We start from the raw sequence: 15,869 nt of genomic DNA on the forward strand, positions 1-15,869 counted from the left end.
GAGTTTCCTTATCCTTAACAATCTCAATGCTGGCACAGGAAGCACTTGGGATTTCACTCTCTTCTAGCTGTTCTAGAAACTCTATTATTATTAGCGGGGCTTGCACACCAGCTGGAGCGTCCCTTCCTCTCAGGGACTGTGTGAGCTCTTACCAAATAGAGATTTAATTTAACCGCTTCAGAACAATTCGGCTTATAGGTAAAATTCAACTTGCATATTAGCAGGGAATTATAAATTCCCAAACTCCTCCCCTGTTTTAGGAAATAAGGAGAGAAAACACTTTTTAAATGCTACCTCCTTAGAGGAAGTTCAGAAATGCCCGCCCTGTCTACATTCTTCTGACAAAAGCTACAAATAAATCAGCCAGGGGCTGCACAACTTTCTTCCAAATCACACTTAGAGATAAATCACCAAAACTCTTTAATCTTTTCAGTTTGTTTAGACCAGTGGTTCTTAACTGGAAGTATTTTGTACCGGCCCCTCCCCTCCCCCACTGCCCCAGGGGACATCTGGCAAAGTCCGGAGACATCTCTGCTTATTGCTGCTGGGGAGGGGTCGGTATTGGCATCTAGGGGGCAGGGGAAGCCACGGGTGCTGCTAAACATTGCAAGGGCACAGAAGCCAGAATGACAAAGAACCATCTAGCCCCAAAGGCCCGCTGTGCGGAGGTCGAGACACCCTGAGTTAGGGTAAAGCTCTAGGCGGAAAGGAAGACACAACTGTCCCCTGGGATGTGTCCAGGGCCCTCCGCCAGACTGGTCATGAATCAAGTCATGCCAAACAAAGGATTCAAAAAACGGTGCGAAGAGCTATCCCCTTAGGAGTGAGATTCCTATGTTTACTCAGCTTAATTCCCTCCCCTCCAAGGCCCAGGTGCCACTTTCTTCTCCATGTTTTTAAGAGACGAAGAAACGTAGAGACTGCTCAGCCTGGACCCCTCCGGCTCTGGAGTCTGTGGGGTCCTGAGACTGCGCTTCTCCGTGTGGAGCACAGAGCAGAGGTGAGAGCGCCCCTGCACCTAATCCACTGTGAAATCCTCGGCAAGCACCTCAGGAGCCATCAAGGAGCCAAAGCCACATCCATGAACCAGAGGCCAGTGCCATGGTGCGCTGCTCCGACAGACACACCAATCGTAAGGCTTAGCACCTTCGTGTCTATCTAGGCACTGTCTGAGTCTTTAAAGGCTAATGGATGGTTATGCAAAGACACAGGGAAGTTGTCTGATTATTCCTTTTATCAAAATCATCTCTGAAAATGGCACACTCAGAAACTCATTCTAACTGTTCAGGTTTGTCCCTTCCAAATTATCTCACTTCCTCCCTCCTCCTGTACATCCTCCCATCCGTACCCAACAATCACATAACCAGGAAGTTATTTCTTAGTTCAGGTTTGGTTTCTTCTGATGACTCTAGCATTAAAATATAGCTATGCTAGGTTAACAGAAAATCAATGAATAGTAAATCCAGTGGGCTAATGCCCTCATGATGGCGCCACACGATTCCTTAAACACAGCCTGCACTGGGGGACTCATTCACTCTCAACTGACTGACTAAACCACCATTTCAGCACCCTCTCTGATCCAGGTCCTGTCTAGGCCCTGGAAACAGCTCTGAGCAAGATGTGGAGCTGAGGGTCTTATAGACAGGCAGAGATCTCAGGGGAGATTAGAGATAAAGGGGGCAGTGCAAGGTATACAGGGTACTACACCATGGGGATCTCCCCCTATGTGAGGTCAGGAAAGGCCTCCTGAGCACAAGAGATTTAAGGCAATATCTTCAAGGAGCTTGTAATATGTTTAAGGAGATTAGACTGGGACCCAGCATAATCAGAGAATAGGTATGGGCTGAGTGTAGATGAGAGGAGACTCAGAGCCAAGGAGAGCTCTCTGAGGGCTGTAGAAACTATAGGAGGTTTCCAAGAGGGGGCACCTCAAGCTGGGCCCTGAGGATGGGTAGGGTTTGGTGTCATAAAAGTGAGAACATAAACAAAGACCAAAAAACACAACCCACGATGTACGGCTGTCTGGAGTAGCGGGTGTGTTTAGGAAGAAGTCCTTGTAAAGTAAGAAGAGGCGAACACCAGAGATTGCTGAGCTATCATTCTAAAGGAGGGCTTAGGCCTTCATGTATGTTTCAGGGAAAGGTTTTCTGTTCTGGTCATAACAACCCTTCTCCTGAGTTATCAGGAGTCAGGCGTCACCACTCCAGCTGGGACCAAAGCAACCTTGCCATGACCTTTTAGGTTGTTGTGCTGACATGTGTTTCCAGAAGTTAAGATGAGCTGAATAAGGTGGCTCTGACCTCTTCTCCCTATACATAAAGAGCTTGTGGGTTTCGGGGGAATAAAATAAATAAGACAAGAACTTGTAAGGAAGGCGAACAATTGCTCCAGAAATGAGTCTGTGGCCTATAAAGAAAATAATTTTCTTTCATTTTCTCTCAAGGAGAATGTCCTTTGAAGCAGAACTCAGTCTCCCAATATCTGTATTCAGCCTTCAGCGTGGGGAGGGAAAGGACTGTGTGTGTGTGTGTGTGTGTGTGTGTGATAGATATGGGCCCAGTGGGGAAAGAACAAAGGAAGGCTGGAGAGGAGGCCCCTGCTCTCCCCGTTCTGGAACTGGGTGGGGTGTTGGCACTACTCAGTATCACAGGCCTTGGCCTTGGGGCTGCCAATCTGTACAGCAGACAGCTAGGAACCACAGGTTGTGCATGGTTTGGGTGACAAGGTAAAAACTAACTTTGAAACAGAATAAAACTGGCAACGTTTGGAGGTGTTCAGAAGCTCATCTTAGTGATGGAGGACAAAGCTTAGAGGCAAGGGTATGGCTAGTGGACTCTCGAAGACAGGAGATAGGGGGTGTGAAGTGACAAGGTAGGGGAAGCCTAGATTAGGGTGGTGGCAACTAAAATGGAAGAGCAGATTCAGGGAAAGGACATAGCAGAGGCTTTGGGAAGAACACAGGCCCTCAGATACGTGGCCTGCCGGCTGACAGGCACAGAGGACTAGGCCTGCTCTATGGGGAGGGATGCCATGAATGCACTGAGCCTGAGGCCATGGGAATGTCAAGTTGTTCAGAAGAGAAATCAGGTCAAAGTTGGACACCAGAGAGTTATTGGCTTACACAAATGAAACCGGAAGAATGGATGAAGCCCAAGGACATGAAAGATAATATTCTTTCCCCAGCACTTGCTGTGCCAGGCACTGCATGAAAGCTCTCCCATGCACAATTCCAGAATTCTCCTGTCACAGGGCAGGACTCTTATCTCCACGTACAGAGGAGAAAATCTGAAGAGTGGAGAGGCAAAGGGCAGGCCCAAGGTGGTACACCTGGCAACTGGGAGCACTGGGATTCCAACCCAGTTCTGTCTGCTCCAGAACTCAAGCTCTTCACCACCACATTATTCTGAAAGAGTGGAGGACTGAGGACCAAGCAGTAGAGACACTCTCAGTCAGCACAGGGGAAAAGGAGGAGAAGCCAGCAAAATGCCCAGTGAGGTAGCAGGAAAACCAGGACTTAGCTCACAGAGAGCTAAGTGGGGGTGATCAGGGGCCCTTCAACATAGGGGCCACCAGACAATGGAGGAGGAGGACAAGACTTTCTGTCACAATTTATTAAGAAATTCAGAAAGACAAGTGATTATTTCTTAATATTTGGTTTGAGTTGTTTCTCTTATTTGGAAAAGACTGAAAAACCAAGCCCCCAAACATAATCATTTCACCAAATCACACGTGTACTTTACCTGAAGCTGTCCCTGGAGGAGAGGCTGGCTTTGAGGAGTTACTTGGCTTGATAGATCTATTCACCATGGGAGCTTAAACACACAAACATACACATACATATAACAATCGTAGATACAGTTCATTGTGGAAGATTCACACTTAGGGAAAAATGCACCATGGAAATGATGGGACCAGGAAATTTGTAAAGAATAGGAAATACACTTAATAAATAGATAAGCCATGATAAAAGACTTCTCAGAAGAAACATCTTTAGAACAAACATATTAATGATTGAAGGGATAATCAAATTATTTTATGATAGGGATTTTGCTAAAGTGAACACTGGCTTGCAATTTTGGCAGCCAAACCGGTGGTCTAGGAGATGAAAGAGGTTTTGTTTTCTTCATCAAGAGAAGTGTATGGAACCAATAGTGGTGGGACCAAATTTCCACCTCTCCTGCCACATGCAACACACAGCACTTCTCTTGCATTTTCTGGGGTTTTGGAGCGAGGAACAATGTAATGTCTACTTATGGTTTCATGGTGATGGGTGGCAGAGGAGATCAGGTGGGTCTCGAAGCTGCCGGTGCGATCTGGGGAGGCAGGAGAGGGCTGCCACTAATCGGCAGAGCAAAAACAGAGTATGACTGCTTCAGAGTCCAGTCCGTGAGATGAATAATGATACTCAAAGAGGTGTCCTTTTTCCACAGTAACTCCATCTGGAGTGAAACTGCCCTGCTCCACTCCTAGTCTGAGGATACGTGGCACCGGCTTTCAGAAATCATTTGTCATCCATTTGTTATTCCACGAAGGGCTTACCAACAAAATGTCTCCCTTCGCCTGAGACAGCATTACAACTCCATTGTCAGGACACAGAGCGTCTTTCGCTCTCTCACATCTTTCGCCCTCTGTGGACATCGTTCCTGTGCCATAGTTTTGAGGCCAACATGGTGGCCTCTGGCTCTGTGAGGATTAAGTTTTAAAGGAAATCCCTCCTAAGTGAGAACAGTTAAATAAGAACCTAGATGCTTTCGGAACCTGAGATGGTAGTATTAGAGCACAGGAGGGGGTGGAGGAAGAAGGGTGTGAATGAGATGGGTCTGTCAGGGATGGGTCAGATGCCTCCACCATGAAGGCGGTGGGTTGGGGGGGTGGAATTTGTGCACCCCCTGCTGCTCCCTACCCAATAGTCTCCTGTGCCCCTCCCTCAACTGCTACAGCATTCAGATGCTTAAAACTACAAACTCTTGCCTTTTTCAGCTGGGAGTGAACAGTCTTCTGTGGGGTGAATGTAGTTCTCATCTTCATCGTCCACAGGGACCACATAATCAACCTGGAAGAAGTACAGACGTGAATGAAGAGGAAGCTGTCCAAACCAGGCTTATAGTCTGGAAAGGAGTGTTTTGTTTTGTTTTTGTTTTTTAAAGATTTTATTTATTTATTAGACACACACACACACACACACACACACACACACACACACGGAGCGCACAAGCAAGGAGAGCAGAAGGCAGAGGGAGAAGCAGACTCTGCTGAGCAAGGAGCCTGATGTAGGGCTGATCCCAGGAGCCTGAGATCACGACCTGAGCTGAAAGCAGGTGCTTAACTGACTGAGCCACCCAGGTGCCCCAAGGAGTGGTTTTTTAAAATACCTTTTTTGAGACCAAATTAAGACACAGTTAAATTCCTATGTGAAGTGTATAACTTGGTGGGTCTGGTGTACTCTCAGAGTGTGCAAGCATCACCAAAGTCTAAGTTTAGAACATTTTTATTACCCCCAAAAGGAGCCCAGTACCTTGAGTCACTTCTCATCTACCCCTTCCCCAGCCTAGTCAACCACTAATCTTCTCTGTCTCTAAGATTTGCCCAATCTGGGTGTTGCATAGAAATGGAATCACATAATACATAGTGACTTCTTTCATCTAGCATAATATTTTCAAGTTCAACCACAGAGCATGTCGGTATGTCATTCACTTGTGTGGACAAACAACATTCCCCGTCTATGAATGTACCTCATTTTCTTGGTCTATTCATCAGGTGGTAGACATTCGGGTTGTTCTCACTTTGGGGCTATTATGAATAATGGTGCCAGGGACATTCAGGTACATGTTTTTGTGTAGATGTAAATCTCTCTTGGGAATATACCTCGTGGTGGAACTGCTGGGTCACATGGCAGCTTCCGTTTAAGTCTGAGGAACCGCCAGACCGTTGTTCCAAAGTGTCTGCTCCCTCTTCCATTCCTACCAGCAGCGTATGAGGGCTCCAATTTCTCCACATCTTCACTGACATCTGCTATTGTTTGTCTTTTGACTATCACTATCCTGAGACAGGAAGTGGTGTCTAAGTATGGTAGGATTTGCATTTCCCTGGTGGTTGATGATGTTAAGCATGTTTTTGTGTGCTTCTTGGGCCTTCTTCTATTTTCTTTAGAAAAAAGTCTATTTGACTTCTCTGCCCATTTTTAATTGGGTTGTCTTTTTTATTATTAGGTTGGAAGAATTCTTTCATGCTCTATATAGAAACCTCTTATCAGATATATAATTTGCGAAAACTTTTCTCCCATTCTGCAGGTTGTCTTCTTACATCTTTGGGGGTGTCGCTTGCAGCAAAAAATGTTTGATATTGTGAAGCCCATTTTAACTACTTTTTTTTAAAAAAGAATTTATTTATTTATTTGATAGACAAAGATCACAAGTAGGCAGAGGCAGGCAGAGAGAGAGGGAGAAACAGGCTCCCCTCTGAGCAGAGAGTCTGATGTGGGGCTCGATCCCACAACCCTGAGATCACGAGCGGAGCTTAAGGTAGAGACTTAACCTACTGAACCACCCAGGTGCTCCCCATTCTAACTACTTTTTAACAAAACTACTGTTGTTCCTTGGTTCCGTATCTAAAACACCCCTGTCTAATACAAGGTCACAGACATTTATACGTTTGTTCTCTTCTAAGAATGTTATAGTTTTAGCTCTTACATTTAGATCTAGGATTTTTGGCTAGTTTTTGTCTTTGGTGGGAGAGGGGCCCACCTTCATGTTTTTGCATGTGGATGTACGGTTACCCTGGCACAATCTGTTTAAAAATGATTCTCTCCCCACTGAATAGTCTTGGCAACTTTGTCAATAATCAGTTGACCATAAATTGGGGGAGGAAGTGATTTTATATTGCTAGGAAGCAAAGGAGATAATCAGATTCCAAATGTGGTTTCTGCAACTCATCTTGGTGGGTAGGCCAGGTGGATTCTAGAGAAACAGAGCCCAAACATTTAATGAGCACTTATTGGCAAGTGCTCACCTGAGTACTTCCCATGTGTTATTTCACTCAATCCTTACAACAACCCAGTAAGGTAGGTGCTACTGTCGGCTCCATATTAAGATGAAGAATCTTGAAGAACCCAAGGCACAGAGAAGTGGAGTAGCTTGCTCACATCCTCATAGCAAAAAGTAGTAGAGTCGGGGTTCAAGAATCAGTTAGGATCCACACTCTCAGCCACTACATTCTAGGACCTTCCTGCCTTCCCCTTCTCTTTCTATCTTATTTCTACCCTCCCTTCATTTAATTCCTATTTCTTATCTCCTTCTTTACCTCTAAACCTGACCTCTGTGACCTTGGATAAGTTTTCAACCCCTTTGCACTTCGTCTGTACCATTTCCTTATCTGTAAAATGGGGATGACAGTACCTATTTCATAGGGCTCTTGGGAGGGCTTAATGGGATAAACACAAATCCTCAGAATACCAGTTGATTCCTAGTACTCATCAAGTGCCCACCATGCTTATCTCTACAGCATAGATGCTCCTTCCTCTTAGATGTTGTTCCCTCCCCAACTCTCTGGTTAGTCTATACCTCCATACTTTTCCTGGAACCTGTACAACAGAGCTAAATATTTTTAGTTATTTATGCTTGTCTTGACTTCTTCTTTTTCTATCTAATGGTTCCGCAAGATCTTAATGTTGGCCTACATTTTTTTTTTCTTTTTTAACCTCTTTCTTATCTTGACTGTCCATCTGCCCATTCCAGAATGCAGCCTCCTCCATACTTCTCCTTTCCCCACTGGTACAGACTTGCCTGAGCCACCTCCACAAGGCTGCTATTAGCAAAACTCTGCCTCTCCCCATGGGGGTCCACTCTTAGCTCTTCACAGAAATGGAGAGCCTTATATAACGCACTGTATTCATTTGTATTCTGTGTCTGAATTTATAACTCCATACAGATTTGCCAAATGCTGAAAGAATTCACAGAAAGCCCCTAACAGCCTGTCACCATGTCCTTTTTCCTGCTCAGCTTCTTCCTGCCAGCCCCTTCTCACCCCAAAAGGTCAGCATAACCTCTCAGACAGACAGAGACGACTGGCCAACAATCCGTTTTTTGTCAGCTGACTTTCTGACTTAAACTAGCACTAGAGTAGAAGTCAAACAGGAAACCGCTTACGGAGGCAGGCAGGGAACAGCCTTGGGGACAAATGCAGAGGAAGGCTTTGTGCACGGCTCATATGAGTGGTGGAGACTATGACCAGTGCAAATAAGGGTCAGGGATTCACAGCTAAGCTGGAGGGGTGCCATGAGGCTCAGCTGCTTTGAGGCCATGATGGCCCTGTGTTGCCAGGCTTTCTGTTTTCAGAAGCAACTAGAAAATGGGATTTTGTAAAGAATCTAGAATATGCTAGGAAGGAACATATGACACACCAAATCTTCCGTGTATGAGACACTGTATTTAGTGTTATATATATTTTTTCTTACTAAATCCTTAAAATAACCTGAAGAGATTAAAAACTGAGGCTCAGAGAGGTTATCTGGCTTGCCCAAAGTCACACAGCTAGTAAGGGTCAAAGTGGGATTTTGGGCCTAAACGCTCCCTCTATCTCATTTAAAAGTTTCTCTTTTCCATCTCCTGCTGGCCTACAAACTATATTAAGGTGGAAATGTGGGTCATTTTACAACATGTTTATATACTATAGGTTTTATCACCTTTGCCATTTAGAAACAAGTTATTTCTGGGGCACCTGGGTGGTTCAGCAGGTTAAGAGGCAGAAGACGTGAATAGACACTTCTCCAAAGACGACATACAAATGGCTGACAGACACATGAAAAAATATTCATCATCATTAGCCATCAGGGAGATTCAAATGAAAACCGCATTGATACCACCTTACACCAGTTAGAATGGCCAAAATTAGCAAGACAGGAAACAACATGTGTTGAGAGGGTATGGAGAAAGGGGAACCCTCTTACACTGTTGGTGGGAATGCAAGTTGGTGCAGCCACTTTGGAGAACAGTGTGGAGATTCCTTAAGAAATTAAAAATAGAGATTCCCTATGACCCTGCAATTGCACTACTGGGTATTTACCCCAAAGATACTGATGTAGTGAAAAGAAGGGCCATCTGTACCCCAATGTTCATAGCAACAATGGCCACAGTCGCCAAACTGTGGAAAGAACCAAGATGCCCTTCAACGGACGAATGGGTAAGGAAGATGTGGTCCATATAAACTATGGAGTATTATGCCTCCATCAGAAAGGATGAATACCTAACTTTTGTATCAACATGGACGGGACTGGGAGAGATTATGCTGAGTGAAATAAGTCAAGCAGAGGGAGTCAATTATCATATGGTTTCACTTACTTGTGGAACATAAGGAATAAGACGGAGGACATCGGGAGATGGAGAGGACAAGTGAGTTGGGGGATATTGGAGGGGGAGACAAACCTGAGAGACTGCAGACACTGAGAAATAAACTGAGGGTTTTGGGGGTTGGGGGTTGGGTGAGTCTGGTGGTGGGTATTATGGAGGGCATGTATTGCATAGAGCACTGGATGTGGTGCATAAACAATGAATTCTGGAACACTGAAAAGAAATAAAATAAAATGAGAAAAGAAAAAAAAGTCTGCCTTCAGCTGAGGTCATGATTCTGGGGTCCCGGGATAGAGCCCCATGTCTGGCTCCATGCTCAGCGGAGAGCCTGCTTTTCCCTCTCCCTCTGCCCTTCCCTCCCCCTCTTGCGCTCTCTCTCTCTCACACAAACAAATAAAATCTTAAACACACACACACACACACACACACACACACACACACACAAAAACCCCACAAGTTATTTCTTCAAAAGCTGCTGTAATATTATGTCCAGGGATGGTTTAAGAGTTGCCTTTATTGGGCACTTGGGTGGCTCAGTTGATTGGGCGGCTGCCTTAGGCTCGGGTGGTGATCCTGGAGTCCCAGGATCGGGTCCAGCTTTTGGGCTCCCTGCTCAGCGGGGAGTCTGCTTCTCGCTCTGACCCTCCCCCTTCTCACTTGATCCTCTCATTCTCCTTCCCTCAAGTAAATAAACAAAACCTTAAAAAAAAAAAAAAGGAGTAGCCTTTATTGTTATTTTAATTCTGAGACCATTATACTTGTAGGCTTGTTCTAATGGCTAATTTTGAGGGCTTGCCTTTGTCCTTATTTAAAATGCAAGTAAGGTACTAGGTATTTGGCCTTGTCAGGCTTTCCTACAACAGTCTGAATGGGTTTATCCGTGTCTTTTCAAACTGGAGCTATTCCACAGGGAATGAGACCCATAAAACACGGGTGCTGACAGAGGGGAGATGACGAGACAAACCCAGAGTGGAGTCCACGACAGTCGACAGTCGGCTCGGGTGGGTCCCTGGAGAGCAGGGACTCAGGGAAAAGGGAGTGAGAAGCAAGAGGTGCCAAAGGGAAGCGAGGGGCCAGACTCCTCCACAGGCTGCGCAGGGCCTCCCTACCACTAGGGGTCTCCATATTTGTCCCATCGCACATCTCTGCATCTCGCAGGAGAAATGTGAAGTGGAGAGAAAAGAAGGTAGAGGAAAGAAAGCAAGGCAGAAAAGGAGTATAAGGATAGGGAAATCCCTTACGGAGGAAGGAGAAGGTTCACAGGAAACCAAGGAGAGAGCGAGGGAGGCTAATAAGAGGCGCACAGATCCAGAACTGGTATTACCCATACCCTCTGGAAATGAAAATGCTTAAAATAAGGCCATATATGTCTTCTTAGAGAGAAAAACCTCCTTTCTGTTTACCAGTGCAGAGTTTGAGGGGTGGGTGGTTAATCTTGGGCAGAGAGAGGGGCATGGAGGAGGTGGCCAGACCACCTGGGCCCCTGCCCTCATCTCTCCTCCCCCTTTCTCCCGCCCATTCCCCCTCCGCCCTTCATCCTGCTTTCCCCTGGACTGGGAAGCCTTTGGGATATATTTACGTTACCTCATCCTCAAGTTCTTTGGGTTTGGGTGGGACTTGAGGTTTCTGAAGAGAAGTCAGCGCCGGCAGAGTGGAGGTCACTCTGGCTCTTGCTTTTGCCGAAGGCCAGTCAGGCTTACTGGGAAGTGTCTTGCTGAAGGGCGGAGACTGCCGCTGGCTTGACCGATTGTCTTGAAAGGAACAACGACAAAGTGTAAGATGAAAGGGACTCTGGATCATTCCCTGGGCCAAAGTATAAAACCACCTGTGGCGTCTCTGCAGTCACCAATGATTAATCTGGGCATTCCTTAAAAGTATAAAATGACATTCAGGCAAAAAATCAGCTGCCCATTGACTTACATTATAAAAACCGAAAGAATGTCCTCATCAAAAACATCCTCCCAGGGGAGTGATGGAGACCCACTGGCTGAGGAGCACTGACCGCCCAGCATGCTGCCCAGCAGAGTGGTGGCATGCCCATGGCTGCAGAGTGGCCTCAGAGGGTGTGCTCCTCGAAGCTTCACTCTGCTCTATGAACACTTAAGGACAGGGATGGACTCTCAATCCTCCTTACATATTGGAACCACCTGGGGAACTTTGTAAGAAAATGCCAAGGCCCAGGCCCCGCCCCGGACACACTAGCTTGAACTTGTGGGGAGGGTCCTGGCACTATAGGTCTCAAAGTTTCCCAGGTTATTCTAAGGTGTCTTCAGAGTTGCAACTACTCATCTGAGTGAACCTCCATGTTATTCCCCTCAGTGATTTCCCTCAGATCATGGAGAGCCCGTGAGTTACCCCTTGTTGGGGACTGTGTCCTGAGCAGGTGTCAGGAAACGAGTGCAGGCTCCCAAGCTGAATGGCCCTGAGTTGGGTCCCCTGCTCTGCCTCCACTGGCTGCGCTTGTTTGGGCTGGTTATTCGTGGCTCAGCCTCTCCAGGACTCATATTCCTCATTTTTAAAGTGGGGAGGGTAATATCCACCTTAGAGGGGTTTGGTAGGGAGTAGGAAGAAAGCAGTGAGGGCAGGGTGGGGGGAGCGGTGTGTCTGGGAGAGTGGATGCCTAACAAACAGGACCTGATATACGGATGTGACATGGTGTGGGGGGGCGAGACAACAGGGAGTCTGTGCAGTGGAATCTGAGCACAGACTCAGACACACACATTGCAAGAAGATCTCAGCATAGGAGTAACCTGGCGTGTCCCCATCCTGGGAACAGCCTAGGTGCTCACACTGGCTTCCGCACGACTCCCCCCACCCCACCCCACCCCCGCCATCCTTAGCTTCTTGCACCTGCTGCCACCTGCCACATCCCCACCTGTTCTCCCCCGGGGCCGCTCCTGCCTTGCTGAAAGTGTGTGGTTCACTTCCTGTTCGATGCCTCCTCGGAAGCCTCTTTCTGGGTGCTGGAGCTATGCTTAGGTCTAGGGCATCTGCTTTGCTGTGCCCATAACTCTGTCAGATTTTCTAGTTTTACTGGCAGCTCCTAGAGTTTACTGGGTTTTTTAATGTAAGATCGAAGCCCATCAGAAGCCGCAAAACACAGAAGACAAGCTTTGAAGAGCATGGCCTTGAATGATGCCACGCCACCCTCATGGTAGTTTCCTAGCCTGTAACATGGGCCCACTGCAGCCACTTCCTTCCCAGGGCTGTAATGCTTGAAAAAGTTCACAAATACGGTGGGCGGCGTGCGAGGTGGAGCGGTGAAAGCATGGATGTTGGGGGCTGGGAAGCCCAGCATGTGTCCTCGCCCTGCCACTTGCAAGCACTGGGCCCCATTAGTTCACTCTTCCTGACCTCACTTTCTTCCTTTGTAAAGTGAGGATGAATACCTCTTCCATAAGATTCCTGAGAGTGTGAAGTAGGCCACTACTGTAACTATAAAACTCTGGGAGTATGTCTGTCTCGCTCGCTGCTGAATGCTCAGGGCTCGGCATAGCTCTGGCACACAGTAGGTGCTCAGTAGGTTAATTGTGGCATGAAGCAAGGGGCCATGCTTGGTGCCCTGTGAGGGGCAGTTAATGACAATGATAACAGACGTGGAGCCTTTTACACATAGGGACATGGTACAAATGCTAGCATCACCCTCATCATGGGACACGCTCTACCGCCCCACCCACCCCTGCTGAGCTTTGTTACCCAGAACACAGGCTTCTCCTTGGGGGACATTAAAAACCACACTCAGGCCTACAGGCTCCATCGGAGCTATGCCCATTAACCTACAGCTAATTCCAGACTTAGAGCTCCTTACCCTCATCCTAAGCCCCCCGTTAAAAGCCACAGTCTACGCTCAGTGTGTGACCTGCCTGTGAGGGGATGGGCATGAGGAAGGAGGGGCAACAGCAGATACTGGGATCCTTGAAGATCACCCTTGTTCTGTACAGAAACCTCAAGAGAAATTCCAGAGCCTTGTGTGCAACAAGACCAAAAAGCAGCAGGACTGATCTCAGGGTTGATTTCTCATGGGACTATCTGGAGACTATCTGGTGGTGGAAATAGTCATCAAGGTGTGTTCCTTTTATCTTTCACCTGTTTTCAACACTGGCGATTTAGGAAGAGGACTTTCCCCCCCTTGAACGGGCAAGTTTTCCATTTGGGGCGCCGTGGTTTCTGAGTGAGCAGATGACCAGTGTGGGGTGGTGAGAGTGGGAGGCGCCCACCGTCCTGCCAGCCTGCTTGCCTCCATTCCCCTGCCTGGCAGGCTGAGCACCCAGGGTCTGGGAGGCTGCCTCACCTATGTACTCGCCCCTGGCAAAGGGCAGGGCTGGGTGGACGGTTCTTGTCTCCTGCTCGCCGGGCGGTGGCTCGTAACTGTCGTCCCCGGTCTCCTCAGCGGGCAGCACATACATCTCTGAGTCCGAGTGCTCGTCTGGGTGTTCGTAGTCACTGTCCTGTAAGGGCAGACCCCAGGCTCAGTGCCCCATCCAGGCTCCATCATCAGCCCAGCTCTGGCTTTAGGAGGCGGGAGCTGCTCCCCCAGCATAGGGACCAGAGAGCGAGGCTTGGAAGGGTTGGCTAAGCAAGGCTGGGCAGCCATCAGAGCCAAAGCTGGGGTTGAGGCCAAGCCTTTCTGGCCCCAGAATTTATCACCTGAACCGCTATCCTGGGGGAGCATGTGGGCCATTTAACAGAAAGGGTGGCTGAAACTCTGTGTGTCTGCAAAGAAGAGCAGTCGGAGATAAAATACATTTTTTAGAGGACAGAAAAAGGACCCGATACAATATACTTCAATACAATAGAAGAGAATACAATATACTAGAATAGAATGACCAATAAGTTTCATTGATCACGGGTGCTGAGGGTTGAGGGAAAAGATCAATAAGGGGAGACACAGAACATACAGATACCTTTGAGATGAGGTCTGTTTGTTTTTTAACAGGGTTGGTAAGCTGCAGGGTTGAGGCTTTTCATCTGACCCAGACTCCATTCTCTTCCTTTTTTTTTTTTTTAATATAAATTGTATTTAAGTCTACATTGAAATTATCAAATATTGAATATTCAATGTATATTGAAAATACATTGGCACAGTAACAGTTCAAAAGGATGTAAATAAAGTCTTCTTCCTGGCCTCTCAGTTCCTCCCCAGGGGCACCGCTCCTAGCTTCTCATGCATTTTGTTCAGAGATCCCTTAGCTAGATGCCACACCTGCATGTATTCACATGCAGGAAATAGTTGATCCAGAATGGAAGAAGTCCTCTGCACACGCCACCTGACACCCTGCATTATCCGTGCAGGATTTGCCAGTGAATGCGAGGTGCACCTGCCTTCCTCTGGCCTCCTTCCCCTGCAGTCCTACACCACCGCAGGTGTGGTGCCACAGGAGCTCCGTGTTGGTTCCACTGCTGTCTCCTCGGGGCAGGAGCAGGGCCAGCGCGGGCGGGCCAGGAAGGCAGTGTGTTTGCAATGAAGGATGCGAGAGGGAGTGAGAGCTGCTCCCCTGCTCCGTCTGTGGGGCAAGGGGGAGGAGGGAGGAGTGGGGTGAATAGCAGGAGGGGGACAGAGAAAGGCAGCTGAAAACAGAAGTTTCCCCAAGGTGGTGGAGGAGCACTGGGAGGGAAGAGGAGGTCCTCGTCCTTGTCCTAAACCCAAAGAGTCAGGAAGGGAGAGGGAGGGGCGAGGTGAGAAAAGCCTTGTAGGGGGGGACTTTCCCAAACCCCTATTTCGATAACAACAGATAGGGAGGCTCAGTAATCCTTCCTGACTGTGAATATGAAATTCGGTTGAATAGAATAATGGCAATGATCATTACTATCATAACCGACATTTCCATGCACTGCCTACCTCATGTATCCCTTAACACAATCCTGTAAGAGTCTGTTTAAGCTCTCAGAGAAACTGAGGCATGAGGAGTGGAGTAGGAGAGGAGACTCTGTAGTCTGTGCTCTGGAGAAGCCAGAGCTGTTCTCGAACAGCTGGCCTGGGAGGTGCAGTGAGAGCGAAAGAGTGGCCTACGCTGAGAGCCTGGCTTGACAAGGTTGCTCCCACAGAGCCTGAGGCCCCTGGGACTCTCCTTAACCTTGTCAGTGAGAGGACCTGATCCCTCTTGTTGTGACATCCCAGGGAGACGTTGGTGAATGGGCTGAGAAAAGATTGCTTTAATAACCATCTGGAAAGTGAAAGAAAAGGTAGGAACCCAGATGCACGTGCCTGGGTGGGAGCTAGTTTGGGCCTCCCATTTTAGGTCTGTATCCGTGGAGCAGGCACAGGCCTTCCTAGACCTGATTACCTGGAGGCTGGGGAGCAGGGCGCATCCTGGGGAGGACATGGAGGTCCTCACAGTCCCGTGGGCAGAGCACCCTGACTGAAAGGACCAGGCTGGCCAAGGAGGCAGAGAAGGTAGAGGAAGAGCAACTCCCTGTCAGATGCTCCTGGCAGCCTGATGCTAACACGGGGCTGCCTACAGGACTGTAACCCCTGTGAGGCCTGGGCTGAGAGAGTGTGTCTAGGTCCCAGCATGGAATGAATGA

At 47.8% G+C, this 15,869-nt stretch overlaps 1 protein-coding gene across 2 annotated transcripts in view; it reads right to left on the bottom strand.

The window, feature by feature from the left end:
* LOC111145374 (B-cell linker) overlaps positions 1-15,869 on the bottom strand; it is a 74,399-nt gene that overhangs the window by 19,731 nt on the left and 38,799 nt on the right. For both annotated transcript variants that reach the window (XM_022500242.1, XM_022500241.1), the window contains 4 exons: positions 13,636-13,792; positions 10,929-11,095; positions 4,972-5,053; positions 3,741-3,812 (listed from right to left, as the gene is read on the bottom strand). In XM_022500242.1, the coding sequence (XP_022355950.1) occupies positions 3,741-3,812; positions 4,972-5,053; positions 10,929-11,095; positions 13,636-13,792 (478 nt within the window). The remainder of the gene's footprint in view (positions 1-3,740; positions 3,813-4,971; positions 5,054-10,928; positions 11,096-13,635; positions 13,793-15,869) is intronic.

This window comes from Enhydra lutris, unplaced genomic scaffold (genome assembly GCF_002288905.1).
Source record: "Enhydra lutris kenyoni isolate GAN:26980312 unplaced genomic scaffold, ASM228890v2 scaffoldscaffold12, whole genome shotgun sequence".
NCBI lineage: Eukaryota > Metazoa > Chordata > Mammalia > Carnivora > Mustelidae > Enhydra > Enhydra lutris.